Genomic DNA, 27029 nt, shown 5'->3' with positions numbered 1-27029 from the left:
TCGAGTTAGTATAGCTTCTAACTGCCTGTCTCACTATTTACAAATGTCTCCCATACCGAAAGTGCTCCTGCACTCGCGTTTACTTTCCTACGGAACTTTCTGGAGTTGCTATTTCTATCCGACTATTGGATCTCCTTGGGATCTCTTCCTTCTGATCCCCTTTTTACCTTGGTGTTCTCCTGGTTTTTTATTCACTGCTATCAGGGTTAAATTTTAGCTACTCTTCCTTTCTGCTTGTTGTACCAACATGCTATTCAGCACAGTTCTGGCAAGCAAAACAATGGTCTAATTGGAGGTAATGAATGGAAGTTTTCCAAGGTAAACCTGAGCTAAATGCAAAAGCAACAAACAGAACGAAGAATTTCTTTTCCTAAATTTTCCTCTTGTTTCCCATTTTCACTATTTCTCATGGACCATGTTTGGTCCAGTTTCAGCTTTTTTTTTTTTTTTTTTTTGAGTTATTGAACTTATGATCTGACATGCAGTTTCATAAGGGCATATATGATTTTTTGCAGTTACTTCCTTCTAGGTTGCAAGGTTGAATAGACCAAAAGGAGGCGTTAATTCTCTCAAATTGGAAATGAAAACTGACAGTTTTTTTTTGTCTTTTTGAAAGTAAAGCCATGATTCGGTTTTGCTTTTATAGATGTGTAATTTTGCCTGCTTTCCCTCCTGTTCGACCTGATGAACCCCGCGGGCATTGAGCGTGCCTAAGAGCGCGAATCATGCATTCTTTCAAAGCCGGTGGGGCGGGGCGGAGCGGAGCGGAGCGCGGTTCTGGCGCAAACACGGAGAGCGGGGATTACGAGCGAAAAGCTAGGGAAATATCGCGGTTTACAAATGTAGCTGGTGGGCATGACTCTCTTCTGAGTCAATAATAAGAGGTGTGAAAGTAGCACTGTAGCAGATGCAAAAAACAATGTTCATGAAACTGGATAAACAATCTGTTTAAGCATCAGCGATTTCTCATACATTGCTAGAGCGCGAGAACTAAGTAATAAACGAGAAAAGTTAAGAGAAAAAGGTCAAAAGTAAAATATGAGCTCTGTTTTCGCATTAAGATAATCAAACCACCTACACCCCTCAGATACCGATGCGAGAAAGAGAAAAAAGACCTCTTCCCCACCCCAGCAAAGGAGAAGATACTTGAAGGAAAAAAGATAATCAAGGAAATTACACAAAGGGGATTAACAGCACAAGTGAATGGTAAAAGAAGAAACGAAAAACGATACAAAAGTCCAACACGCTCGTCAAGTCGGATTAAGAGATAGGATTAAACGTCATGGAGCGGCCCGGTGGGGGTTGGTAGCGGGACGATTTGGTGTAAAATCGGCAGCGGAGGACTTGAGTGGTGCGGATAGCGTTATGCGCCGAGGCGGGGGTTCCCGGCGCCGTAAAAAGCAAGCCTGGGTCGGTTTGGGTCGTCGGAGTTATTGACAAGAGAATTTTATCTCCGCCCGAACCTGTTACAAATAGAAGAGCTCGTATGAATTCTACTTCTTTTTTTGTTTCCTGGGGGGAGTAATGGGTCTGCCTGTGCTCATGCCCCCGTAGACGTACTTTTGTTTCTTTTCGGCTGGTTTCAATATCTAACGATTGACAAAGAATTAGCGTCTTGCTGAAATACATCTTCCTGGAAAATCAAGACATACCTGGAATGAACAAAGAAGGCTTTCGTCAACACTCATCATGGCTCCTGCGTTGTCAAACTCGCCGCAATAATTTGGCGCACTAAATAGGGTGACTAATTGTCGTTTGGAGAAAAATTCGTAACCATCCTCGACGACCTGGTGGGCGCGACATATAAGGTCCATGTCGTGCTTTTGCAGAAACCTTGAAACAACGTCCGGGCCAAAGGTGAATGATACGCCTCGGTCGTTTTCGCTCCACCCGGTAATGTCTTTATCGGGGTCAGACCATAGAAGGTCACAAAGGAGTCCGCAGTCAGGAATCTAATTGTACCAAGAAGTTAACAACCGCGATTCAACGCGCTGCAAGAGGGCACTGAGATAGAGTGGATGTACAACGGAATGAGCAAATTTGGCAACAAGGAATTACTTACATCTGTAGGGCGCATGACGCGTCGAATCTGTTCCATCGAATTCAAATCGGGACTTAACCCACCGTGCATAGTAAAAATCTTCTCGTCAATAATAGCAGCGATTGGCAAGCAATTAAAGCAATCGGTAAACGTCTTCCACAGTTTGATATTGTATCTTCGTTTGCATTCGTCATAAAAGCCGTAAATACGGTTGATTGAGGCACACTCATGATTGCCACGGAGAACGAAAAAGTTTTCAGGGTATTTAATCTTGTATGCAAGGAGAAGGCAGATTGTTTCAAGTGACTGTTTACCTCTGTCCACATAATCGCCTAAGAAGAGGTAATTGGCCTCTGGCGGAAAACCGCCATACTCGAACAAGCGCAAAAGATCGTAATATTGTCCATGAATATCGCCGCAAATCTAACATAAAAAGGTAAACTTTAGCATCAAGTAGCAGGACACCAGTATACTAATAATTATGGGAGATTCGAAGCAAATACGAAAACATACCTTAATTGGTGCTTCGAGCTCCAAAAGTATAGGCTGCGAGATGAAGATCTCCCGAGCCTTTGTGCAAAGATGTCGAATTTCGGATTCCAGCAGCTGGACTTGCTTGCCGGGACGGCTACCTCTCACTTCCAACAATCTATCTATGATAGAGTCCAAATCAATTTCGTTTTGGTCAGCCATATCTTGCCGCGAGTAGCAGCAAGTTCAAGGCGGGGGATTTGTGGGGAAAAAGAAAGGCAGATGAGGGATTCGCGGCGGCGGAACGAGCGAAGGAGGACGAGGGAATATAAAACAGGAACAACTAGGATTAGGTGCGGATGAAGATATCGATCCTGTTTCCCTTGGTGTTTAGTGACTGGGTGAGGAATTCACTTCAGCCGCGTTATCACCGTGAGGAAGGGAAGGTCTACAGCGTCATTAACCGTAAACGCCGGGCGGATTCTCAGTTGGCGAGAAAGGTGGTTGAATTCGACTCAATACAAGATCAACGGAGGCACAGGAGTCTATTGCTGGACGAGAGCCGAAATGCGATATTGGGTCAACGGAGAAACGTAAGTCAGACAGCGATCGCTGAGGTGGGAGGGCCAAGGTTAGAAAACCCAAAACAACACTCAGAGAGGGTTGGTTGATTGGCAGGCAGAGGCGCGACCAAAGCAACTAGGACTCAATGAATAGCGAAGAAGACGCACGATGAACGAGATTTCAGGCTGGTGGGATGTCTGGTGTTGAGGTCATTTCATAGCATCAGGATTCTGTTGTCCGCGAGTGAAAGAGAAGTTTGCAGCAGCAGGCTAGCGTGGAGCTTAGTCAGCTTGTTTTGCAGGTGGCTTGGCATTGAGCGAGGGAACCAGCAGCGGATCTCAGGACGGCCAGTTGCGAGCTGCATGCGGGCGGATGGAAGCTTCCAAGTCCCTGCAACATCGGATTGTATTGTGGCGGGCGTTGCGGCATAGAGCGCGCCAATGAATCTGCCCTGCATGCTCACATTGGTTCCGCAGCAGTCTGGTATGATCTCTACCAATAGTTTTCTAGACTAGAACTACGTTTCCTGGCGGAATCAGCCTGCTATTATCCTCACTCCGGATTATCGTATTCCAAAATTCATAACTGCAGTGCGGCCTGTCTTATACTGTCCCACGGCCTTGCGCAGCCGCACCTTCTTCGGACAGTTGGCAAGACTTGTGCCCGATTAGGCGGCGCATTCTCCGCAAAATGTCCTTCAACTATAGGTACTTCCTTGGCTGTGTAGCCACCCGATACCGAGTTTCCGGCCCCGAAGATATGGGAAGATTTGGGGGTTGCCCTGTGACATGAATTGTAGTTGACGGGTTCATCTGTACTCAAGTTAACAGAATTTTTGTCACAGCTCGGCTCTTTGGTTCAACGTAGCTCAACCATTGGCCAGCACACAAAATGCGGCAGCATATGTTGGCTGTGGAATAGCCTTGCATCTCGAATGGCAGATCTTTCCGCTAATGCCTCGTTTCGCGTCCGGGCTGCCATGGCCTTTCTGGTCTTTCTCTCCCAATGTGCTCCGTTCCAACAGTCCGTGCCGCCCAAGCTTGAAGCCGAGTTCACGTTCAGGGGCTTGGATGCCACGCTAACCGCATTTAATCGCACGCCACAGGTGGCTGACGGAGGGACTGCGAACCAAAAACACTCCGCGCCAATAGTAATAAATTACGGCATGGGGTAACAGCCCCGTATGGCCCGAAGTGACTACGGTTTGCTTTACATTCACCGCCGACAAGCGGTTAATCATTCAGCATCTTGACGCCTGTTCTTCTCCTCCGAGTTTTGTGGCTGCTGCATCATAGTCTCCAATATGCCTCCCCGCGCTCTAGCTGCTAGCCTTTTCGTGTTCTCGGTTTGAACCTGCTGCGCACCCTTACCAACTCCGAATCCCCCAAACCCCTGAGAGTCAACGATATGAATCTCTGTTATGGAGACCTTTGTTCATGAGGACTCGCCACTGGCCGATTACCTTGAAGGTAAGCAACCTTTGAAATAGCCGGGGGTATTTGCTAATCGTGTGCTCCTCTTCTTGCAACAGGTTCTGGTGAAGCCCGACCAGAGTGGCTTTCCCAGGATATAGCACTACCACCCCCAGACTCCCCGAGTTCTGGGCCTGGGAACTTCGCTCCAACCGGCGGGTCTAAACTTCAAAACCGGATACGAAACAAATTACCTGCTCCTTTGCGCTTGCACCATTCGAATAGACGAGAGACCTTGGGGCGCATCCAGGACGCATTTCTTGTAGGTGTTCCAACTACGCTGCGCTGACCGTAGAGGGGTTTTTCTCACAGTCTCTTGATTTTTAGGGAGCCTTGAGTGCGAAGATTGGGAAAGGCGAGAATGAACGTTTCCTCGAGCAGTTCGGATACATCGTCGTCGCATCACAGCTTCTAAATGAACCCACCCCGTCAGCAAACACCTCGATAGCAGGAGTTCTAGCTGATAGCACAACAAGCACCGAGCCTCAGGTTACGCTACAGCCCGCTGTGTTTGATCTCTCTGGGGTTATATTCTCTGGTCTCGCTTCATTTCTCGTCGTATGGCTCTTTCATTCGGCTCGTCCTCGGCAGGGTGGAGGGTGGAGTATCAAACGCATTTTTTTATTCGTATTTTTTCTAACAGCCGTTGCTGTGGGGTTCTACATAATCGCAAGACGACAATGGCTCAAATACGTAAGACAAGAGGCGTTAAATGTCGCGAGGATTTTTGTTGGGAATTCTCAAAATTTTGACTCCGTTGCCGCAGCTTCGGTTCTTTTGATCCAGGAGGTAGAGCTTGTATCTCGAGGATACCGATTGTTAGTGGGTATGATTCGTTTGTCTACCAGTACATGCTGACGACTTGATAGAAGTACCCCGATGCCCCCAGTAACTCGCTTGGAAGAGCAAACCCAGGCGCGACGGTGTCTGAAACTTCGCCGTCTGCTTTTAAATTGTATGAGTGAGATGCTGGAAAAATACACCGAAGCGAAACGGAAACTTCGAGTATATGCAGACTCTACTAATCTCGGAAAGTACTACGATATCTACGACTCATCCCCAGAGGAGCTGGACGAAACAGAGTCGACTCTAACAGATACCGGTTTAGAGGACAAAACGTCACTCAAGTCGCTTCGAACTTTGTTTACCCGTCTCTATGCAGTAAGGACGAGTATGCTATGCTGTTTGTTGGCATTGCCAGCAGATGGAACCCAGTTAGATGCGAAAAGATGGGGTATTGCCGTCGATGAAATGCAACAACTCGGGACTTCGAGCGGCGCCTGTATCCAGAGGCTAACGGACATTCTTCAGGAGCAAGATCGTAAGTGTGATGCTTGAAATCATTAACTGCCAATACTAAAATTACCAGGGGACACGATAGAAACATCCCCAAGGCCTAAGCTTACCCCCGCCACCAGGGAGCGTCATCGAGCTCAACTGCGTCGATTGAACTCCTTGTCCCAGGGGATCCGAAGTCTCCATGCTAAAATGCATCTAATTCGTGAGGAGTCAGATGCTTGCCTTGAGAAAGCTGGCGAAGAATCCGAGCTTAACAGCACACTCGTATTTCAGTATGAGTCAATTGGTGCTGATTTAAGGGGCTTGCTACAAGAATGGGAGGCCGGAAAATCGACATTGATGGCCAATATCGAACGCCCCGAACGGCTTTCACGTCCTCCCAGCATATTGAGGTCCCCTATATCTCCGACATTCAGCCTTAGTGGTACCACTGCCGTTGATGGGAGCCCTGCTGCTGCGCTTCGCGCGTTGAATGGGGAAGATTTGACTCTCCCGAGTCCCGACCATAATATGGAAGACGAAGAGATTTTTGAAGCTATCGCCCTTCCACGTAAACGAAGCTCGATGACGCGAGAGGAGAGAATTGCCCGTGTGAAAGAGGACCGGGCTAAACAAGCTGCTGCGAGAGAGCGGACGGATGCAAATACGCGCATGCTTCGGGAGTTGGAGACTGTCATCAAGCTTCGGCCCCGAGCCAAAGATGGGACTAGAGTGACCAGCATCTAACAGCTACTGACCTGAGATATCATTTCTCTTCATTTTTAGTATCTTGCCTTCATGCATATTGTTAACATTGTTTAATCGGCCATCTTTATATGACTATTGTGCCGGGAAATTCTTATCTCTCGTCTAATATATGTCTCAAACGATTGTGACATTTGACCCAGCCAGGACGAAGATAGGGAGGAAAGTACGGAGTAGTACGTGTCTTATTATTCCGGTGGTTGGCTCCGTTGTATATTTTATCTATTTGTAATATATCGAATAGACATCCTCTGAGATTGACTGGATTTATCTTATTTCGGTCCGGTCATTGATTATTTTTAGCAGAAGCTAAAGAGGGAGCCAAACGCCAAGTTTGGTCTCAAGTCACGCGAAAATAAATTGGATTCTCCAACGCGAACGCGCCAACAAAAACGCGCCTCATTTTAGTTTTATCTCACCACACACTCAATCCTCAAGACCTTGAAACCTCCATTCTTCACGAAAACCAAGTCATTCTCGAGCAAGAACCCAAGCTCCAATATTCTATATCCATCCTTTTATTCGCCCTTATCACCCGAATCAATCCACCGGGCAACTATTCTCTACACCGGCTAACTCCCCCACCACAACCCTTGTTTCCCAACTCCCCTCTGATTCCGTGCCATAATACTCAACCGTCAAAAGTAAGTATTGCCCCTCTATCAATTGATAGAACAAGATGCTGATGTAGCCGCCACGCATAGTGCTTGAAGCACGTTTAGAGCAAGCCAGCATGTTGAAGAGGGTACGTGATGCCAACGAAAATAGGAGTGGCCTCCACTTGCTCATTATCTTCAGGTGGTCGATGCAGTTAAAGAGCTTGTACAAGACTGCAACTTCGACTGCAGCGATACCGGCATCTCGCTCCAAGCCATGGACAACTCCCACGTAGCCCTCGTCTCCCTCAACCTCAAAGCCGAAGGCTTTTCCCCATACCGCTGCGACCGCAACATCGCCCTCGGAATCAACCTTACTTCGCTCCAAAAGGTCCTTCGTGCTGCACAAGACAATGATATCCTGACTCTCAAGGCGGAAGATTCGCCCGACGTTGTCAACTTGGTGTTCGAAAACGCGCAGTCTGATCGGTTGAGCGAGTACGACATCAAGCTTACGGACATTGATCAGGAGCATATGGCCATTCCGGAAACGGAGTACGCGGCTGTTGTGGATATGCCAGCTACAGAGTTTAGGCGGATCTGCATGGATTTAGGAAATTTGTCCGAATCCGGTATGTGCCAACACAAACTGCTCAATGTGGGGTCTTATCGATGAGCATCTATCTAATTTCTCGATTTCGCGAAATAGTCTTGATTGAAGCCAGCAAGGATGGCGTCAAGTTCTCCTGCCAGGGTGACATTGGCAACGGCGCCGTCACTCTCCGTGGGCACACTAGTGTCGACAAGCCAGAGCAAGACGTGACCATTTCCCTCACAGAGCCCGTTGCCCTTACATTCTCCGTCAAATATCTCATCAACTTTTGCAAGGCCACCAGCTTGACCAGCAAAGTGCGACTCAGTTTGTCGCAAGATGTGCCATTGTTGGTGGAGTACAGACTCGAAGCCAGTGGTAGCTTGAGATACTTCCTTGCACCCAAGGTAAGTTGCAATCTCAGTTCTGTTACCGTGATACGTGCTTGCTAACGTGAATGTGTTTACGTAGATCGGTGATGAGGAGTAGAAATAGACGAGATAAAGAAGAGGGAGTTGGAGTTAAAACAGGAGAATTCGATAATGCTACGGAATTTACGCCTTCACAACAGTTTTCAAGAGTTTGCATAATGAATAAAACTCAAGTTCTGATATTGGTTCCTGCACCTTCATGTGAGGCCAAGTTTTTGGCCAAGGCTTGGTTGATTTGCCATGCGAAATGATTTAAAACTGCTTCGAAAATCCAATTCCGAGTAGAAAGTAACCAGATTCATAGTTCATGATCAAGCTAAAGATACAGAAGAATAAACATATTTTCCCGCGACTGAAATTATATGGCCATTGTCCCATCCTTGGAAAGATATTAGGGCGGGCAAATAGGAAGGCCTCCGAGGCGGATGGCATGTCAGGTAAACCGTATTCTCAAAGAAACATCCAAAATTAGCAGTATCCCGCGGAAATCTTTCAATAACCTCAGCGAAAAGGGTATACAACTTACCGGGGGAAAAAAAGAGGTGAAGCGTCGTCCTCACCAGAGTAATCGGAATCGAATGATACCGGCTTCTCCTCTTTGAAGAAGAAAAAACACAGTACGCTGCGTATTGCACTAAAGTGTCATACTCGCAATCCCCCCTTCGAAAAAGGAAGAAAAGCGAGCACACACAATCTTCGCAACGGCTCTCCCATGGGGAAACCAGAAAAGAGGATCAGAGATCCCTTCCTGCCCCGATGTTTCTGATGCCTAGTTGCAGGCATTTTCATGCCAGGCCCTCACAGGCAGTACCGACTTTTTAAACCCCGGGGCCAACCAAAAACGAATTTTCGGCGGCGGGGGGTAAAAAGAAAAAGCGGGTTGAAGTGTGAAGATTCCTCCGAATTTCTCATTTGCATGGTGCACCAGTCTAGAGCATGCTGAAAATCAGATGATAGAACTGGAGACGGGATCGTCAAGTTCATGAGATCCGTCGTGTGTAGCAAAGAAACGCAGCTTTGGTGGGGACGACGCTTGAGAAGAAGAAGAAAGAGAGCGGGAAAGTGAGTCAGGCAATTTGTGCGTTTTTGATATGGATATTGCTGGATCCCACCGCTTTAGCTAGCTCTGACCCGTGACTTCGCCAAGCCCCCTGTTCAAGATTCACCTGAGCCTACTGTAAAGTTAAAATTCATCAATCCGGTATTCAACTGAAAATAGCCCACGGAATATTTCAAAATAATATACACCAGAGTAGGGTAGATTCCATATGTGGTGATAGAAGAAACGCATTCACCTCAATCTAAATGTTGAACAGCAGTTATACTTTTGTGATTCACCACTTTTAGATAGATTCGAATAACCGCCGAGGGAGTCTTATTCGGACGTCATATCCAGCCTGCAGCCATTCAATCGATTTTATTGTTCAGCCAGGGGTCATCTAATAACTCTTTGGCAGTTTTCCGATGTTCGGGGAGCCAGGTTAGCATGGATCGTATGAATTGCAGGAACAAATCCCTCTCCCTTCCCTCGAGTGCGGTCTCTGAATCCTCAAGTCGATACGACGGGATTTCTTCTGCTTCCTTCGGTGTCCAGTTGCCTATGATGCGAAGTTAACCATGCGTTTTTTGAGGTGCCGAAATGTGGAAGATCTCACCCTCGCTGTCAAAACAGTTGTGAGTGTCTTCACTTCTTGATATGAACACTTTTGGAGGTGGGCCCAGCACTGAAACAATCTTAGCCATGTGTTTATATGGGCAATAGACTTTACCCCGATGGATGTTAGGGAATAGACGATCTGGCTCCAATAAATCCCATATCTGCGGCGAATTAGTAGGGTACAGACCAAAATACCGCAAGCCAGGTAGCCATACTAAATTCGCAAAATTCCAGATGTCAATGCTGGGACCCCAAGTCATCCTAAAAGTCACCTCAGGTGCTCGATACACATGCGGTTGGGTGTCACCAAGGGCCTTCATTCTGTGAGTTTCTCCAATTCTAGCCTCTCCAAAGTCGCACAAGAATGGAGGGCCCCAGTTACTATCTGCCGGAGTACGTAGCGGGCGCGATGTGTAAATGGTTCGTACATCGTCAACAATCTTTCTTGGACTAGGGTCATTGACCTCAGTATTCACATAGTCATCCAGAACGGATTTGTCGGCCACGGACAACATGATATTGTCCGCTTTCAAATCTTGAGTTTTGTTAGCCCTGTTGGTCTCGAACATATAACCATGGATAGCAAACTGACCTGTATGAACGACCTTTGCTTCAGTGTGTAAAAAGTCAAGCGCATTTAATAGGTACTTCACGGTAAGTCTCAGGATATGCTTGTCGAGCCGCCGGTTGGGTAACCTCTGCATGAAGCCAAGCAAGGTAATGTGCATTGGCGGATGTACGAGACATGTGTGTTTGCCATTTGGCCCTGAGGCTTCAAAGGTATCGTACAGTGGACGAATACGATTTTGGCCTGGATGATTGGAGCGTATCTTGTTGAGGTGAGAATAGACATCAAGCTCTCGGCAAGGATTGGAAGCGTTCAGAGTGCAGACTTTCAACGTGACAAAGTCATGATCGCTAGAACAGGCTTGTTAAAATTTGGCAAATCAATGGTCAGGACGGATCTTTTTCTTCACCACAGATCTCGACATAGTCAAATTGTTGACAAATCTCCGTAGCCCAGCTTTCCGACAACTTGGTACCTTGAGTTGAAAACTTCGCCGATGTGCACCGGGTAGAATAGTTCCGGCTTATAGAAAGGCAAAGATTCCTCTTCGACCAGTTGTGCAGAACAGATGGTAGGGAAATTGGATGAGACATACTTCCGAACCGGAGAAGGTTGCCTTCGCCAAAAACGGAGTTGGCTGCGGAAAAGAAAAGTCATACGAGCAGAAATGGATAGTAGGAGTGTCGGGAGAGCTTCAAATCTGCTCGGGCAACGACCAGGTGAACAAGGCTGTTTATGATTGTCTGGATGGGCTCCAGGAGGTAATTTGATGGACTCTTTCTGGTTTTATCATCGTCCGTGATGCATCCACCACCAAGTGACAAAATAATTGTATGATAATCAGTCGCGCACAGACACACCCATTTGATTCAGAGCCTCTTCTTGCTGAGGCTGTTTCTTGTTCTGTTTGAACTCCTCTGTCTCTGAAGAACCGTCTTTGAAGTGTGAAAGCAGCTGGGATGAACTAGTTACCAGTTGTTGCTGCATTGGCTAGAATCTTGTTGAAGTAACAATTCAATTGCAGGCGGATGGGGGAGACTGGGCCCTAGACTGGGTAGCCATGCCATGCATCAGCCATTCTTGTGTTAGAATAAATCGAAGAAAAAAACATCTGCTTATCATGAACAGTGATTGCAGAGTACAAGGTATTCATGAGAAAGCTGCTGTGGATGGAATCGATTTCTGCTGGATGGCGTGGAATGATTTGTGGGCCAGGCACAGGAACCGCTGTAAGCTTCGCCCGAACCATGGTTCTCCGTGGAGCGTTTTATTCTACGGATATGCCTGTGGGAGGAATTGGTTGATGCGCCTTTGTCTCTTGAGTCTGTATCCTCTACTTCTCGGGATTAGCTGTAGCCCCATTATGCGCCGCATTGCTTCCCCGATGCATGGGTCTTGACAAAGCGGCTTCAAGAGTTTTCTCCAGCCACGCGGGTATTCAGCAGGGCATCACTACATGCCCCATGCCACATGGTTCCCTATTGTGGAGCAGCAAACCTTGACGCTTGATGAATGTGAAATGAGTCGATATCGCATGTTGTCAAGGCTCTCCAGCATCCAACAGCGCAGCCATTATTGGGCGCATTTCGTGTTCAGCCACAGCCAAGCGCGGGCGCGACAGGGGCTGGGCAGGTAGGGCTGGGGCTGTGAGGCTGCCTGAAGCGGAAAGGCGTCGACGAGGAAATGAGGTGTCAGACCCGCCGGACGCCAAGCTCGCGGACAAAACACGAACGACGCTCAACTTCAAAGCTGAGCTGCGAGACCTTCTTTCAACACCTCTCTTGCTCTTTTCCTTCACTCATTTCTCGCTGCACCTTTCCGCTCGCTTTTGCTCTTTTGGATCCTCCCATATTGTTAACACACCCCCTCCTTGGTCCTCTTTCTGTTTGCTTGCCTTACCGCCCTGCCTGCACCCCCCCGGCTCGCTCAAATTCCGACTTGTGAGACACCAACGCCTCAACCGTTCAGCCACGACGTTGTGAAAACGGTTGCATTGATTGCCGGCTGTCTCTGACCTGGAGGGACGCCTCAAGGAGGGGCACGACTCCCCATAAAGTCACTGTTTTTCCAATGTGGTACACCCCCGAGTAGCACCTAGCGCGTTTCACATCTGTATGGTCCGACCATCCGAGCAACACATCTACTTGCCGTCGACGCTCGACCTTTAAACCGCATTTCTCTCGCTGTCTTTGCAAGTTGAGGACGGAGGTGACATTGATCGCTCCATTCGGGAGCGATTCGCCAAAATTCGTTCGTACAGGAGCCAGTCGTCTCTCCTTCGAGAGCCGGGTTTCGACCCTTCCTTTCGTGATTCGACATCTGGATTTCGCCCAAGAGAAGGATATAGAGGACCCGAACATTCGGCGAAGATGTATGTCCCCAATTCAAAATGGACGTGGTCGTTTGTCGCCGTGACAACTATCCAAGCGGCAATCATCCTTGCTTTTGAATCGTGGGTGCATCCTTTCCTTCTTCGTTCTTTTACGGGTCGCAAGGTTGAACATGAAGACACTGACTATGATATAAATATGCAGATATGTATTTGCTCGATTCCAAACACAGCTCAGGGGCAACGCAGACACGCAGACCCAGTCGAAAACCATTCCCACCTTCTTAACGCTCTATATTTTCGGATTCATATATGAATTGGTTTTGGTGTATGATGCGTTACGCCTCAAAAACACTATTCAAGTGATTGGACTCTGCGTCTGTAATGTCGGCTTACTTATCTATGGTGCTGTCCAAACGGACCAGATCAAGGATGCCGTCACCAGTCTAAGTATGCAGGGCAATATCAACGGCGAGGTTTGGGGGGAGATGAAGCCATTTTTAATAGCAATCCCGTGTATCATTGGTTTCGGGACCGTTATCATGGCTTTCCTTGCCTGGAAGCTGTACGATGAATTTGCATGGACTATCTACAAGCATATCAGCGCCGATTTACGAATGAAACGTCGATACCTTACGTATCAGGTCGGTAGTCTCGCCTATTGCTACTTGCCAGCGGATCAACTGACATTTCCACGGATAGATCTATATCGCTTTGTTGAAATTCGACTTCTTCTTCTTCTTGGGTTTCACCGTTCAATTCGTTGTTATTGTTACCGAGAAGGCCACTATTGAATTCGCTTTGACATTGGCTGCAATTCCCGTTACAATCCTCATCCTCGTCATGGCTGCATTCTGGACACGCCGCGAGAATACCCCTGGAATGATTATCATCATTGTAAGTTTTCTCCATGATTATCTGTTATTTTTCGGCTCCCTCTAATTGATATATGCTTTGTAGCTGCTGTACTTCGGAGGTCTTGCATACTTCCTCTTCAAGCTAGTGCGAATGTACTCTGCAGCTCGCGAAAAGGCGTACTTGCCTGCCCGGCGGTCACTAACATTTTTCGCCGTCATCACGATTATTTTGATCATTATGACCATCATCAATGCATGTGTCTGCACTCACAACTTCAACAAGGGCCTGAAGCCTCATATCTCGGGTAAAAGACCAAGCCGCGACGAGGAAAAAAGCCATGGCACCGAGATGCATGGCCCAATGTCAAGTGGGCCTGTCCCAACCCGTATGACGATCGATTAAGAGGGAATGCGCAAGAATGATCAGAGCGGGAGACTGAGGCTCCACATCTCTGATCGTTACAATCTCGGCGGTTTTAGTTTGCGAAATATACCCATTTTACAGCGCCGAATGGCTAAAGCATTGTTTTCTCAAACCAGGGATTTTGTGATTTTGTTTCTTTTTGGCTGTTTGATCATGTTGTTCCTTTTGTTGATGATACCATCTGTGTTTTCCAGAGAATTTGTTCCAAAATAAGTCTACTACTCTCCTTAAAAATATCCGCCCTACTCTAATTTTTCTTTTGCGCGTTGAGCGTCTTGTAAAATTTCTACCTGAACCTTTGAGCGCCATGGGAGTGAGCCATTTTTAATGCGAGGAAATGGAATTTGCTCGCAGTCATACTTTCAAATAGACTAGGTAGAAATCGAATGAACCTCTTTTCCCCTGAATACCTGATCCCATTGAGGCGGTCCCGTCCGGCAGAATCCGCTTACCTAATCGTGATAAGTGTCCACATTGGAACCTTCCAACCTTTGAAGCAACCACGGTCGCTCTTTCTTGATTTTATCCATCCAAACTGTCTCGATCGCTCTTTCTTCGACTGAATTGCGTTCTTTCCCCGACCCGCTTTGTTCCCTCTCCTAAAGCGGTCTTTTAGTCAGCACTTGCAGCTACACAATGGTAAGCAGCCTCCAAACTCCATCTCCGAACCGCAACGTCTCCCCCAGACTCCATCCACCCCGTCTCCTTTTCGACCGCATAGCATCACTCAGGCAGCAATTCCCTTGATCAAGATTCAAAAGGCGTAAACATTTGGGAGAGCTATTCCACCATGGCCAAAGGACGCAAATCTAACATAAAACCTATCCTCTCCAAACCCCAGGCTTCCTCCTCTCCTCTCGCCTCAGGCGCCGAATCGGGCAATGAAGCGGCCAAATCCGCCAACCCCACTGGCGTCAGCTCGGGCAGCGCTGCCTCTCTGAATCGTCCCTCGTCGCCAACTCCTCCTGGCGGGCCGCGAACTGCCCTTCGTCGTCGCGCGGCGGCCGATCATAAGGAGACGATGCGGAATGCGAGGCCGGCCTCGACTCGGGCGGCGGGTGCGGGTGGCTCGTCGGGGACGATGTTGAAGCTGTATACGGACGAGAGCCCGGGATTGAAGGTTGATCCTGTGGTTGTGTTGGTGCTGAGTTTGGGGTTTATCTTTTCGGTTGTGGGATTGCACGGTGAGTTTTGCACCCTGAGTTATCAATTGCCTATCCGCCATATCTTTGAGTTGGACCTTTTTTATTTTTCTTCCGGCTGCCTTTTCCTCGTTAATGATTTGCTAATTTTCGTGTGAACGGATAGTTATCGCCAAAATTACCCGCAAGTTCTCCTCTTAGATTATCTACCAACTCCATTTATCGCCCTCAGTTTCCCGCTACGTTGACGATTATGCTTCCACATCAAACAAGAATATCCCTGAATCTACGAACGCTTTTCTTTCAGGCTCTGAAACATCTCGACGGATGCAATACTTCGGTGTTGTTTTAGAGTTCATTATAGGGAGTATGGCTGCTAGGAATAGCCGCCATCGGTGTATACGTGGCTGTGTAGTCCGTATCGGACTATTTCCTTTTTGAACCTGCAGCGTTCAAACTAGGAATTAGTCTTATATCCTCTGGGTAGTGCCTATCTATCCTACCTGTTTCCCTTGTGTTTGCAATTTTCGTTGCAGCACTACAATAGGGTTGTTTCGTTCATGTTTTATGTCTTAAGAGGGCGATGTTCTGTGGTTTACAGCGTATTGGACTTGTTCTTCCTCGACCTCGTTATTTCCCCCATCTTCCTTTTTACATGTAAATTAATAGTCGTTTCAAAGATGCCATCAATTCTTTATTTGGAGGTGAATTCGGTTGCAAGCTGCATGCAGTTGCCTTAGCTGTTTACATGCCATGGATCATACTTGAATAATTGAGAGTGAACTGTGATAACTCCAAGCTTACCTTGTATGTTTGAAAATGAGCAGGAAAGCGATGGTCTGTCAAGTACAGCACAAGCCCCGGAGAACTGAGTGCGATTCTTAACAAATATCAGGTTATATCAGTCAATAGTAGTATTGAAATCTAGTCACTAATGTCGTACGCTTCATTTGCCGATTAAGCCGCCCCTCTATACAGCTTGATAGAGGACATTTTTTAAAGCCGATTCACTTCATTACTCCTCATCATCCACGGGATTAACATGAAACTTCTTCCTCCCCGAGCCCACGAGCTGCTTAAGCTTAACTCTATTGGCCTGAGCATCCATTTTCTTCTCAATCTTCTGAATCTCCTCCTCCCGCATCAACAGCCTCCTCAGCAGCAAACTCCCAGCACCAGCCTTCTCCCCAGAAGGTGGGTATTGCGAAGCGCATCCATCGCGTTTTCCGCCTCGCGAGCACTGACGAAATCGGCGAACGCGAAGCCACGGGCAGTGCGGTCAAATTTCTTGGGCACGCGAAGGGACCGGAGTTGGCCGTATGCACCGAAAAGAGACTGAATGTCCTTCTTGGTGGCTTGGAAAGGCAAGTTTTTGATGATGATCTTGGTCCTGCGAGCGGCGTTTTTCTTCGCCGTGTCCTCGCGTCTTTGTTGCTCTGCGGCATCCATTCCTTTATGGGATGGTTTGATGACCAATTCGTGCTGGTCAAGTTTATAACCGTTCATTGCGGCAAGAGCAGCTTGAGCTTGGGCTTTGGTTTTGAATTCCACAAAGCCAAATCCCATACTCAGCCTCTCGCCTGGTTTCTTCGGATCAGGTTTGGTTTTGACCTGGGCGGACAAGAAGCCATCAAGAGGTTTGAACAGGTCTGTTAAGCCAACAGTAGTTGTTGAGAAATTCAAATTTCGGACATACAATGTCGAACTCTCCACCCCAGCCTCCTGTTCACCAGCCTTGAACGTTTCTGAAGTCGAGAAGGTGGGGCCTACAACTCGTTGAGGTTGAACAGTGACTGGAGCCATGGGTTTTCCTTCAAATAGGTCCTTAGGAGCTTTTTCCAAAAACAATATGGAGTCTCCCAGTTTCCTGTATGCAAGACCTCTAAATGCCTTCTGACATTCGTCCGGCATGCTAAACTCAACGATAGCAATGGTACCGGTAGGTGGCATAAGTAATCTTATGATCTGCCCATACGGATCAAATAATTTCTTAAGGTCCTCGGCTTTCACGCCGAACGAGAAGTTTTTCACGAGAATCGCTGTGTTTCCGCGCTCACGTTGTTTAAACGAATCCAGATTTACGCCATTGGCGCTGAAATATGCTTTTGTCTCTTGAATTACATGCGTTTCGGCATGAGCCTGTTTTACTGCAGCATCTGACGAAGTCGGATCCAATATCGCAGATTTCGGTACGCCTAGCCGCTCTGCCACAGACGTCATCACAGCGTCCGCCTAAATGGTGTTAGAAATCCCAGGTAAACTATAGAATAGTGCAAAACATACATTCATGTAAAGGGAATTCCAACTGAATGTGGAAGACGCTGCTTCGGCCTTTCGTTTGATCTGCTGCTGCTTCTTCAAGGGTAACTTCGACAACTCGTATTCGTTTATCTTATATGTCTTTTTCGAAGAGGCAGGAAGTATATGCATTAGACGTCCCTGAAAATCTCTCCCATCTAGCTCTTTATATGCTTCGATGGCTGAATCAGGATCGACGAACTGTGCATACGCAAATCCTTTGCTTGTCGAATGTCGAGTGTCGAATGCAACGTGTAGCTATGTTCAATCAGCAACTTGGTTTCCCATAGAATGATACTGTTATAGAGATAGGTGGAAGTCGTCATTCAGGTACAGAGGCATCTACTAAAATACTCTTTCCTAGGTTCACATCATGTGCGTAGCATCTGATGTCCCTATCAGGGTATTCATCATGTGACGGGCAGCATAAATAGTTTCAAAAGAGCGTGAGAGTAAAAAAGGCGGTCTTACCTCTTCTATTTTCCCAAAGCGAGTGAACAAGCTCCGAAGATCCTCCTCGGTGGTATTGTAGGGTAAGTTGCGTAGAAACAAGCGGCCGGTCTCACGAATCAAGTGTAGATTCGGATCGTCGACCTCCTGAACGCTAGGTGAATTTTGGTCCTCTGCTTGAACGGGGGGATCTGGCTGACGCGATATAGGTTCAGGTTGAGCGTCGGCAGGAGGGGATGTTGGAGAATCTGCCGGAGCCTTAGTGTGATCTATATCTTCTTCATCGTCAAGCAGACCCAACAAACGGCTCGTTCTCGACCTAAGCCAGTCAGCATCGCTTTGAGGTGCAGCCTCCGAATCTTCCGCATCTTCCGCATCTTCCGCATCGACTTGAGCCTTATGATTTAGTTCTGCAGGGTTTGGTTCAGTAGTTGAAGGCACTAGATTTCTGGGCGCCTCCTTGGGCAGTTCAACTTCCAACGGCCCCTTAGTCCTTTTGTTGGGCACGTTTATGGAACTGTCAACGTCCTGGGACTTATTGTTACGGGCCGCTAGGCCAATAGTTAGGTCTGTTCCAGTGTCTGCCCAGGTTTTTGATTTTCTTGAAGCCTGCATGGCGTTGAGATACTCTTCAAGCTTTGGGTCATCCTCCCCAGTATCCCGTTTCCGTTTTAAAGAATCAGATTGTGGGTTGGGATCAGCACCATTCGCAGAAGCTTTCCCAGGTTTCTGCTTCAGTTTCACTTCGGGAGCAGCATCTACCTTGGAGTTGGGTTAGCTTTATGTAACTTTCGACCGTCAGCTCCATTTACGGTCACAGTTGAGAGTAGAGGAGGTTGATTTGGGGGGTTCCGGGGACTTACAGGTCTAGCCATTTCTACTGCAATCTTCGACATTTTGATAAATGTCTTGTTGAAGTAGTTCACTGCATTTTGGGCAGAGTTGTGGTCCTTGAATCCCACAAACCCAATGCGTCGATTGGGAATGATATGCGCATCTGTGACTTCGAAGCGGCCGGCAAAATGCTTTCGAAGACCATCATTATTGAGTGTAGGTGGTAGACCTGACACGAACACTCTTGTGCTTTCCATTGTGTGGAATGAGTGGCTCTGTTTGAGAAGTGGAAGGTTGCTCTTGTGTGAAGAAGAAAACTTTTTCAGCCCAGAGGAGAGCTGGTCCGTGCGTGGCAAGCTCTCCTCAACTTAATTCCTCCGCAGTTTGGCAGTTGACCGGGAGTCAACATGAGCCCATCGTGAACTGCTTACCGTCACACTTTGATAACATTGCCTATCCACGCCGAGCCTCTATCCCTTCCGGAACACTGCAGAACAAGCCCAAAGAGGATATTGCCTGTTGACTATAAAAATGGCTGCAGAAAAGCGAGAGAAGCTTGAAGGTGACCACAACAAACACCCCACCAGCTGCTGTCATCACGGAGGCTTTCAGTGCCATGGCTAACCCGGTCTATTATGCTTATGAAGCTCAAATCAAGTCCGCTGATATGGTGAGAGAATGCGGTTCTGGCTCCCCACATACCACGTAAAACACCTTCGCTGATACTGGGACGCGACACAGAGCGAGGACATGCAGCAGGAAGCCATCGAAGTTGGTACGGTTGCCCAATTTATACCCTAGCACTTAAAACGTACAGACACGCTGACGCATTGATGACCATTATAGCGACTGAGGCGATGGAGAAGTTCCAAATTGAAAAGGTATGGCGTTTTCTGAGACGTCAAGAATGCGACGCGCGGGGTAGACTGACATGTGCCCTAGGATATCGCCCAGTATATCAAGAAAGAAGTACTACGACTCTACATCCCTTTGCATCGGATAGCAGTACTAACCGTACATTAGTTCGACTCGCGCAAAGGTGCGACCTGGCATTGCATTGTTGGGAGGAACTTTGGGAGTTTCGTCACGCACGGTTCGTACTACTCGCCTGTCCCAGTTTGCTATAATAGCTGATCAAAGAGATAGAAACAAAGCATTTCATCTACTTTTACTTGGGCCACTGTGCAATCCTGTTGTTCAAGACCCAGTGAATACTCTGTTGTCCCGTTCTTACTGCCGTCCCTCGATGCTATAGTGCAAGCGATTCACACTAATTTGGTGGAAAATACAAGATGGCGTGGACAATGATGATGACTTTCCTTCTCTATCAATTTCGAAGCGCAGTTTGATACAAAGTTCTTCCAGCCGCGTTAAGCAACTGAAGATCCCAGCTCGTCCTCCACGTCGACAACTTCGAGTCGTTTCCCTTATGGGTGGCGTTGAATGGGTTGGGTTTCTGCTCTCGATTCCAGTTTTACTTCGATTCCTGTATCATTTTGAAACTTTTTGATCATCTAACTATTACTACGCTTTACGTTCTGATCTGATGACCTAAGATTCAACCTGCCGGAGCGACTGTTTGCAGAAGTGAAGCAAGAATAAAGCTCGTTGACAGGACGCTGGGAAAAAGTAATATAGTTGTTTTAGGACAGAACATAGCACGCAATTTATATTGAAGTATTTATTCAGTCTACTCCAACCAGGGCACCTCGAAGGGCTTTTCGATTATACAAAGACTTTTCTTATTGTTGTCAGTAAGCAACTCATCCTCTGTTATCTACTATTGAACAGGGCCCCTCAAGACCCCTGGACATAGCTGCTCCAAGGGTATCCATTCTCTCCTATCTTTATCCCGGTCAGTTGGACACAACTTCATTAAATACTGGGGCACCACTCGAAAGAGCTTCTGTTCCAGTTTGCATAGCCGTTCGGCCTACGATGTATGAAAGTCCATTTCCATTGTGCCTCTATAAATTAATGGATACTACCCCCCCGAGTCAATCGTATAGGAGCTAATTGTACCGTTTTCGGGATGGCTGCGTCGAATATCCTAATTTAAATGACCAAGAAGGCGTGATTTACTCCCTTCGCATTCGGGTGGTGTTATAAATTTCAGAAAAGCGGTCCCTTCAGTTTTTCTGGCCCAACCCTCTCATCAGCCATGGGTCAAATAGAAGTTCCGTAGTAGTTGCTCTCTCCTCTGGGATCCAGCACAGTATACGCCTAAACCACCGAAAAACTCGTCTCTGTCCTCTCCAGTGATGCCCTCACCGAGGCCTTCTAGAGTGATCTCAGGTAGCGGTACGACACCTTTCCAACTTCCTAATTATGTCGTGGTTAGCAAGGCACTCGCAAAAGTGTAGGGTGCTATGATATGAATAAAGTACCGTCGTCATTCCAAACAGCGCGAGACATCCCAGATCTCTTAATGAGCTCTGCTGGTGGAGGACCCATAATCGCTGTCATTTCCGCAAGATGAACTCTATCATCTTGAAAAGTATTATCAGGGCTCCGACCATTGAACAACGGGGACCCGGTCACCATATGCCAGACCTAATGGAGGTCAGTGAGTATACACCAGTCAAACAAGCACAGTACAAGCACCCACCATCATACCAAAGCTCCAAACATCGACTTTGTAGTCCCACTTCATATGCAAAATAACCTCGGGCGCTTTGTAAATATCTGGCATGATATCTTCCCCGGGAGTCCCTCCTCAACAAGTCTAGCCTCCCCAAAATCACACAGAAAAGGCAAGGCATTGGTAGGGGTTAGGCGCTGTGTTCCATATATAATGCGGTCTATGAGGATTTTGCGCGGAGCAGGACGCGAGAACTCATCATCTACTAGTTTTCTAAAGATTGCAGGATCATTAACTCCAAGAAGGAAGTTTTTGGCCTGCAAGTCTATCAAGAGGTTGTCAGCATGTCACTTTTTGCTCCCTATGTAAAGTATGGTCATACCCGTGTGTATAATCCCAGCTTGTATATTGAGAAAATCCAGTGTAGCTATAATTTGGCGTAAGGAATTCTTCAAACTATCGAGATTTGCCCTCCGTCCAGGGAGGTAGTCTTGGACCTGATCAAGATTTAACCCAAGAGGCTCATGAATGAGGACAAAATGGTTTGCATGAGGCCCTGTTATTTGAAATGATCCTAGAAGCTTACGAATGAATCTTTTTCCTGGGTGATCGGTGTTGACCATATCTAGCCGCTCGTATACTTTCAGCTCATGGTCTCTCCTCGGACCTGAGACGAAAACTTTGAGCGTGACATAGGTGTCCTCCCTGCATAGAGCGTCAGACATGAGCAATTCTCGAATTTGAAAGAACATGGAGAATACTCACTGAAGGTCGTGGCTAAGCCAAACAGTGGAGGTCGTGCCATAGCCCAACTTTCCAACAACTTGGTATCTGCCATGAAGTATCTCACCCAAGCGGACTGGATAGAACTTTTCGGGGCGATAACCGAGAAGCAATTCCTCTTCACAGAACAATGATGGGTCAATGACTTCAAAGCCAGAAGCCGGGAGACTGCGCGGCTGAACCGACCAAGCTGCAGCAATTTGAGAGAGATTAGTTGATAAGGCTCGAGAATGTGGACGGACGCGTCGGGCGAAACTTGAGATCAGATGAAAGCTGCTGAAGGGTTTGCAGTGAAGAATGTTCCTCCAAGCAATAGACATTGTCATTTACTGCATAAACAGTCAGATTCTTGAACCCCAAGTGGTAACAAGTGCGTGGTGAAAAATCGGTGCATCGCTCCCTGTGTGAAGGCTACTTGAGGGAGTAGGCTAAAAACTTTTCAAGGGCATGGGCTCACTTTCGTCTCACTCCATGTGGAAGAAGCACCGTTTTATAGAGTAGTCTTCGCAGAGAACAAGAAGATCGAGTTAGACATATCTTTCACACAACATCTTAACATTTAACGGACCTGGAGCATCGAGTGTTTTTGGGGAAAAGTCATTTACATCTGCAAGTGCGAGGCAATTCCTCAGTATGGAGGCGAATGGGCGTTTTTATTTTGTAAGTACTCTCGCCAGCTCCTAAATGACTTGTTTCTGTAAAACGGGGAGATTGGCATTGCAATGAATAGATGCCAATATTTTCACCATCCATCTTTTAGTCATGTCTCAAGGATATTAAAAAGATGATCAAAATTCTATATCAGAGGTGTAGTAGCAAATCCTCGGTGCCACTGCACTAATCACCAATGCTTTGTAGGTACCCATTCTGGCACGAAAATAGTACATTCATCATGGCCGCAAACCATACTTGCGGATTGTAGGTAGCATTAGATTGATTCGTCTTTTGTGCAAGGAATTATTCGCGGAGATCGCAAACCACAACATAAGAGGATATCGTGAAAAAGGAGAACCTGACCCAAAGGCTACGCAACGCCATCCCCAAAGTAAAATAATGCCTCCTACCGACAAGGTTTTGTACAGTAAGAAATATCAAAGGCTCCAATGTAATAAACCGAAGACAAGGCGTGCTTGTCCTCAGCTATTACTTATAGCCGTAGCTCCCTCCCGGTGGAGGTTGCCCAGGTGCATGGGGAGCGCCTGGAACGACTGGTGGCGGACCTTGACCGCCTTCTAGATGCTGCGATTGAACATCCGGACGAAATCTAGTACCATGTAAGCTTCTCAAGCGATTCGTGCTGCTCCTGCGCAGGGCGATCCGGTTACATACTTAATGTCCTGTGCAAAGCGGCAAATGTGACAGTACACCTCCTGCGATGAGAGAGCGGGTTAGCCCGTATCGCTAGGTCCATGAACGGAAGCCCTACCTTGTATTTATGTACGGCTAGTGGAATGAGAGGCTATGTTGAAAGTGGAAGTTAACACTGGAAAATAAAGGAAAGGGTAATAAGTGGCGCATACGACAAAGCAGACTGTAAACCAAGGCCTGTGTCCGTTAGTTATCGATCAATCTCTGTGAAACAGAAGAATCAACAGAAACAGTCTTTCTCGACTTACCACCGGGTTATACAGTGAGCGCTCCAATTTCCACCTAGCATGAGCGTTGTTAGCTGCAGGTCCAGACAGAGCACTGCGGCAAGATTTCCCTACAGTTATGGCATTGCGCGGTTATATTCTCGTATCCTTGAAGTCGCGACGTAAATTCTAACCATTTATTAGCTATCTGAAGCTGAAGTTCGCAACGTCAACACAACGCAGCTGTGGGACTCGAGGTGCGTTACCATGCGTTCCGAAGGTGATGCAAATCGCCATTTTCGACGGCTTTACGATTAGGAATTAGCTGTGAGAAATGAAGCGGGCAATAGGTGTAGCGTTGGAAAGTGCAATGAATCAAGTGAGATCCCAAAGCCGAGTTTGTAGCGACAGGTGGTGTTGACTAGAATCAATCATGACGAGCGCATGTCCACAAGCTGGCCGCGAGGGATAAATTAAGCTTACGTCGGCGCAGTTGATCTCCCTCGGTGACAAGCCACTTCCGCCACAGTGATTGACAGTGTGTGGCAGTGCACATGCCAAGAGCTGCACGTGCTCAATCTCTATTTTCGACTTTTTGGTCATCATCACAGCATCAACACATCTGATGAGCTGGTGACGGAATGATGATATTTCTCTTGAAGGAATCTAGACCTGAGACAATGCAGTCCACATCATTACCAGTGCTCGCTGCTGCCGCAAATATTACGCGAAGATGTCCCAAGAGCGATTCCTGTCCCAAGCGAGATATCCCCTACTCACTTGTTCCAAAGCTAGTGTTAGGCCTTTCTTCATAGCACGAAAAGAGGTATTAATATTATCGGAGAAAAGTAATCAGACGTCGCCCTCCATTGTCTCGTTTCTGAACTTGTTCAACTGCTCATGCGCCAACGTCATTCCTGTGGGTGCTGTCGTTTCAGGGTTCCCAATATCATCCATTCTCTGCTCAGAATTCCATCCTTGTGTGGACACTGTCACCAGAGAACTCCGCTGTGATGTCATTATTTCTGTTCGAAATGAGAGAGGCAGCGGTTTTTAACTTCCATCAATCGTGGGTTGAGGAGTAGGCGTTTAGCTGTCAGCTCTGAGGGCCGTGGCAGTCTTGCTAGACCAATCTCAAAGACAGGCATGTACGTGCTTAGAACATCAGATCGCGTTCATAGCCGCCCTCGTCGCAAAACTTTTGCCGAATCGCAGGACCCGCTGACTGGAAGCTAGTGGGGCTCTTCAATCGGTGGAACATGGTAAAGCCAATTCGCATGACCTGCATACATATAAGAGGCAGAAAACGTTCCCAAGTCGAGTGGGTAGAATCGCGATTCTCGCTATCCCGCTTGCATATTTGACTTCATTTTGTTATAGCTCTCCGTAATATCAGTTACTGGCATGAAAAAGATAGTTTCTGAGTTGTGAACGAACCTGTCAAGAATGAAAACCCCAAGTATCAAGCTAAATAGGCGGCTATGAAATGCTCATTGTAGGGCTTTGGGCCCTTTGGAAAGTCAACAATGATACCTGGCGCTCGACCCAGTCTAACATGGCGATCAAAAACAGGATATCGCTGCTTCGATGGTGCCTGTGGTGCGTATATATTTGCCATTCACCATCTTCTTTTTATTTACTGTTTGCCTTTACAGTATGGTGCTAGTCTTTCAAATTTTCTGCGTTTGCATATATGTACGAATGGGAGCCAAAAATTAGCCCCTGGTTCTATAGCCTTTATACCTCGCTGGTTCTAACATATCTGATACAGATTACGGTAACGAGGTTGAGGCAGGTCAGGGTGTAGCTCGAGCGATTAAAGATGGCCTGGTCAAAAGAGAGGATCTCTTCCTAGTCTCCAAGCTGTGGAACACCTTCCACGACCCCGAACACGTCGAACCAATTTGCAAGAAGCAGCTAGCGGACTGGGGAATCGAATATTTCGACCTTTACCTGATTCATTTCCCAATCGCGCTGAAATATGTTGACCCGTCCGTTCGTTATCCGCCTGGTTTCACCTATGAAGGGAACAAACTCGTTCTGAGCAACGCGTCTACCCAGCAGACCTGGTCAGCGATGGAAACCCTTGTCGACAAAAAGCTCGTTCGTAGCATTGGAATCAGCAATTTCAACGTTCAGCACATCATGGATCTCCTCCGCTACGCACGCATCCCGCCTGCGACGCTGCAGATCGAACATCACCCGTACCTCACCCAGCCAGATCTGGTCAGGTATGCCCAAAAATCAGGCATCGCGGTGACCGCTTATTCTTCGTTCGGGCCTCAGGGCTTCATTGAGTTGGACCTGGAAGCTGCCAAGGGAGTCCCTGTCCTGATGGAGCACCCTGATATAAAATCTATCGCTGAGAAGCACGAAAAGACTCCTGCGCAGGTCTTGCTGCGCTGGGCTACTCAGCGCGGAATTGCTGTTATCCCAAAGAGCAATAATCCCATGCGATTGGCGCTGAACCTGGATGTTAATAGATTTGATTTGACGGAGGATGAAATCAAGGCCATTAGCGGTTTGAATAGGGGTTTGAGGTTTAACAATCCTACAAGCGTGAGTGCTTTCTGTTCTCATTTGGCGTCTTGCAAATCAATAGTTGCTGACATATTTCACTTTGGGCGCTTCCTACAGTATGGCTTTGATCTTCCGATATTCGCATAAAGAGCCTGGGTTTTGACCTTCAAGAATACCCAGGCTTGTAGGTGCTGTCATCACTACCATTCCCATCTTAGGACGCCGCCGTCCTTGAGCCCTTGAATGATATTTGGTTCATCAACGGTCTAGAGTATTCTGCTGTTGAATTGGACAAAGTGACTTTTGGAGTGAGAAAGAGTGGCTACGGAGTAGAATTATAAAAAAAAGTTTTATAGCATGTGTGCATCTCAACTGCAACCTTAGATAAAGGATTAAGAGAAAATTTCGACTACTCCAAACTTTCGTACATATACAGGTCCGTTTCGCGAAGGTTGAATGGATATATTTTATTGCTATTAGTCGCAACCACATTCTCGAGAGAATCAGACTCAAGCCTCCCAGGAGCTCAATAAAGCGAGTACGCCGGCTCAAGTCACTCTCAGGCAACGCTCCATTCTACGCGTTCTATTGTGATGCCGGTAAATCCTCGGAAACCAGCAATCTGTGCCATGCTAGAGACGGCAGCCACAATGCGGGCAGCTTTTGCAAGCTTTCCGCAAACTGAGATTTCAGATTTGCATGCTTCGTGATTCCACGTTCTCCGTAAAGTTCACAGTGGATGATCAAGATAACCATGCAACTCCCGCCTTGTCTCAAAAACACGGCGCTGGGGGTTTCGGGT

At 47.2% G+C, this 27029-nt stretch overlaps 11 protein-coding genes across 11 annotated transcripts in view; 7 read left to right on the top strand and 4 right to left on the bottom strand.

Moving 5' to 3' along the window:
- UREG_06646 (GTP-binding protein sarA) overlaps nt 1-155 on the top strand; it is a gene marked incomplete at both ends in the record, with an annotated part of 1367 nt that extends 1212 nt beyond the window's left edge. The window contains one exon of the mRNA XM_002583633.1: nt 106-155. Coding sequence (XP_002583679.1) covers nt 106-155 — 50 coding nt within the window. The remainder of the gene's footprint in view (nt 1-105) is intronic.
- A 1338-nt stretch (nt 156-1493) lies between these two features.
- Nucleotides 1494-2734, bottom strand: UREG_06645 (serine/threonine-protein phosphatase PP1; the record flags this gene model as incomplete). The annotated part of the gene is made up of 4 exons (XM_002583632.1): nt 1494-1589; nt 1653-1952; nt 2063-2464; nt 2555-2734. 4 exons carry the CDS (start codon nt 2732-2734, stop codon nt 1494-1496), a joined length of 978 nt encoding a protein of 325 aa, XP_002583678.1.
- Nucleotides 2735-5427: 2693 nt separating this feature from the next.
- UREG_06644 (uncharacterized protein) lies at nt 5428-6573 on the top strand (the record flags this gene model as incomplete). Its single annotated transcript, XM_002583631.1, has 2 exons — nt 5428-5869; nt 5930-6573. 2 exons carry the CDS (start codon nt 5428-5430, stop codon nt 6571-6573), a joined length of 1086 nt encoding a protein of 361 aa, XP_002583677.1.
- Nucleotides 6574-7324: 751 nt separating this feature from the next.
- On the top strand, nt 7325-8268 carry UREG_06643 (proliferating cell nuclear antigen; the record flags this gene model as incomplete). The annotated part of the gene is made up of 4 exons (XM_002583630.1): nt 7325-7336; nt 7390-7819; nt 7897-8186; nt 8251-8268. 4 exons carry the CDS (start codon nt 7325-7327, stop codon nt 8266-8268), a joined length of 750 nt encoding a protein of 249 aa, XP_002583676.1.
- A 1349-nt stretch (nt 8269-9617) lies between these two features.
- On the bottom strand, nt 9618-11513 carry UREG_06642 (uncharacterized protein; the record flags this gene model as incomplete). Its single annotated transcript, XM_002583629.1, has 5 exons — nt 9618-9808; nt 9866-10678; nt 11031-11072; nt 11296-11425; nt 11487-11513. 5 exons carry the CDS (start codon nt 11511-11513, stop codon nt 9618-9620), a joined length of 1203 nt encoding a protein of 400 aa, XP_002583675.1.
- Nucleotides 11514-12804: 1291 nt separating this feature from the next.
- UREG_06641 (uncharacterized protein) lies at nt 12805-14024 on the top strand (the record flags this gene model as incomplete). The annotated part of the gene is made up of 4 exons (XM_002583628.1): nt 12805-12887; nt 12970-13408; nt 13467-13661; nt 13725-14024. The coding sequence occupies 4 exons, from the start codon at nt 12805-12807 to the stop codon at nt 14022-14024; spliced, it is 1017 nt and encodes a 338-aa protein (XP_002583674.1).
- Nucleotides 14025-14835: 811 nt separating this feature from the next.
- Nucleotides 14836-15388, top strand: UREG_06640 (uncharacterized protein; the record flags this gene model as incomplete). Its single annotated transcript, XM_002583627.1, has 2 exons — nt 14836-15229; nt 15354-15388. 2 exons carry the CDS (start codon nt 14836-14838, stop codon nt 15386-15388), a joined length of 429 nt encoding a protein of 142 aa, XP_002583673.1.
- A 954-nt stretch (nt 15389-16342) lies between these two features.
- On the bottom strand, nt 16343-19026 carry UREG_06639 (multiple RNA-binding domain-containing protein 1; the record flags this gene model as incomplete). The annotated part of the gene is made up of 4 exons (XM_002583626.1): nt 16343-17419; nt 17471-17743; nt 17957-18697; nt 18799-19026. 4 exons carry the CDS (start codon nt 19024-19026, stop codon nt 16343-16345), a joined length of 2319 nt encoding a protein of 772 aa, XP_002583672.1.
- A 359-nt stretch (nt 19027-19385) lies between these two features.
- Nucleotides 19386-20279, top strand: UREG_06638 (dynein light chain; the record flags this gene model as incomplete). The annotated part of the gene is made up of 5 exons (XM_002583625.1): nt 19386-19439; nt 19511-19544; nt 19616-19650; nt 19793-19862; nt 20062-20279. 5 exons carry the CDS (start codon nt 19386-19388, stop codon nt 20277-20279), a joined length of 411 nt encoding a protein of 136 aa, XP_002583671.1.
- Nucleotides 20280-20924: 645 nt separating this feature from the next.
- Nucleotides 20925-21461, bottom strand: UREG_06637 (uncharacterized protein; the record flags this gene model as incomplete). Its single annotated transcript, XM_002583624.1, has 3 exons — nt 20925-21091; nt 21157-21322; nt 21378-21461. The coding sequence occupies 3 exons, from the start codon at nt 21459-21461 to the stop codon at nt 20925-20927; spliced, it is 417 nt and encodes a 138-aa protein (XP_002583670.1).
- Nucleotides 21462-25233: 3772 nt separating this feature from the next.
- Nucleotides 25234-26374, top strand: UREG_06636 (NAD(P)H-dependent D-xylose reductase; the record flags this gene model as incomplete). Its single annotated transcript, XM_002583623.1, has 2 exons — nt 25234-25306; nt 25479-26374. 2 exons carry the CDS (start codon nt 25234-25236, stop codon nt 26372-26374), a joined length of 969 nt encoding a protein of 322 aa, XP_002583669.1.
- Between the last annotated feature and the right edge of the window lie 655 nt (nt 26375-27029).

The sequence above is a fragment of the Uncinocarpus reesii genome, genomic scaffold (assembly GCF_000003515.1).
Source record: "Uncinocarpus reesii 1704 scaffold_4 genomic scaffold, whole genome shotgun sequence".
NCBI lineage: Eukaryota > Fungi > Ascomycota > Eurotiomycetes > Onygenales > Onygenaceae > Uncinocarpus > Uncinocarpus reesii.
This window is presented reverse-complemented; position numbering and strand designations above follow the sequence as displayed.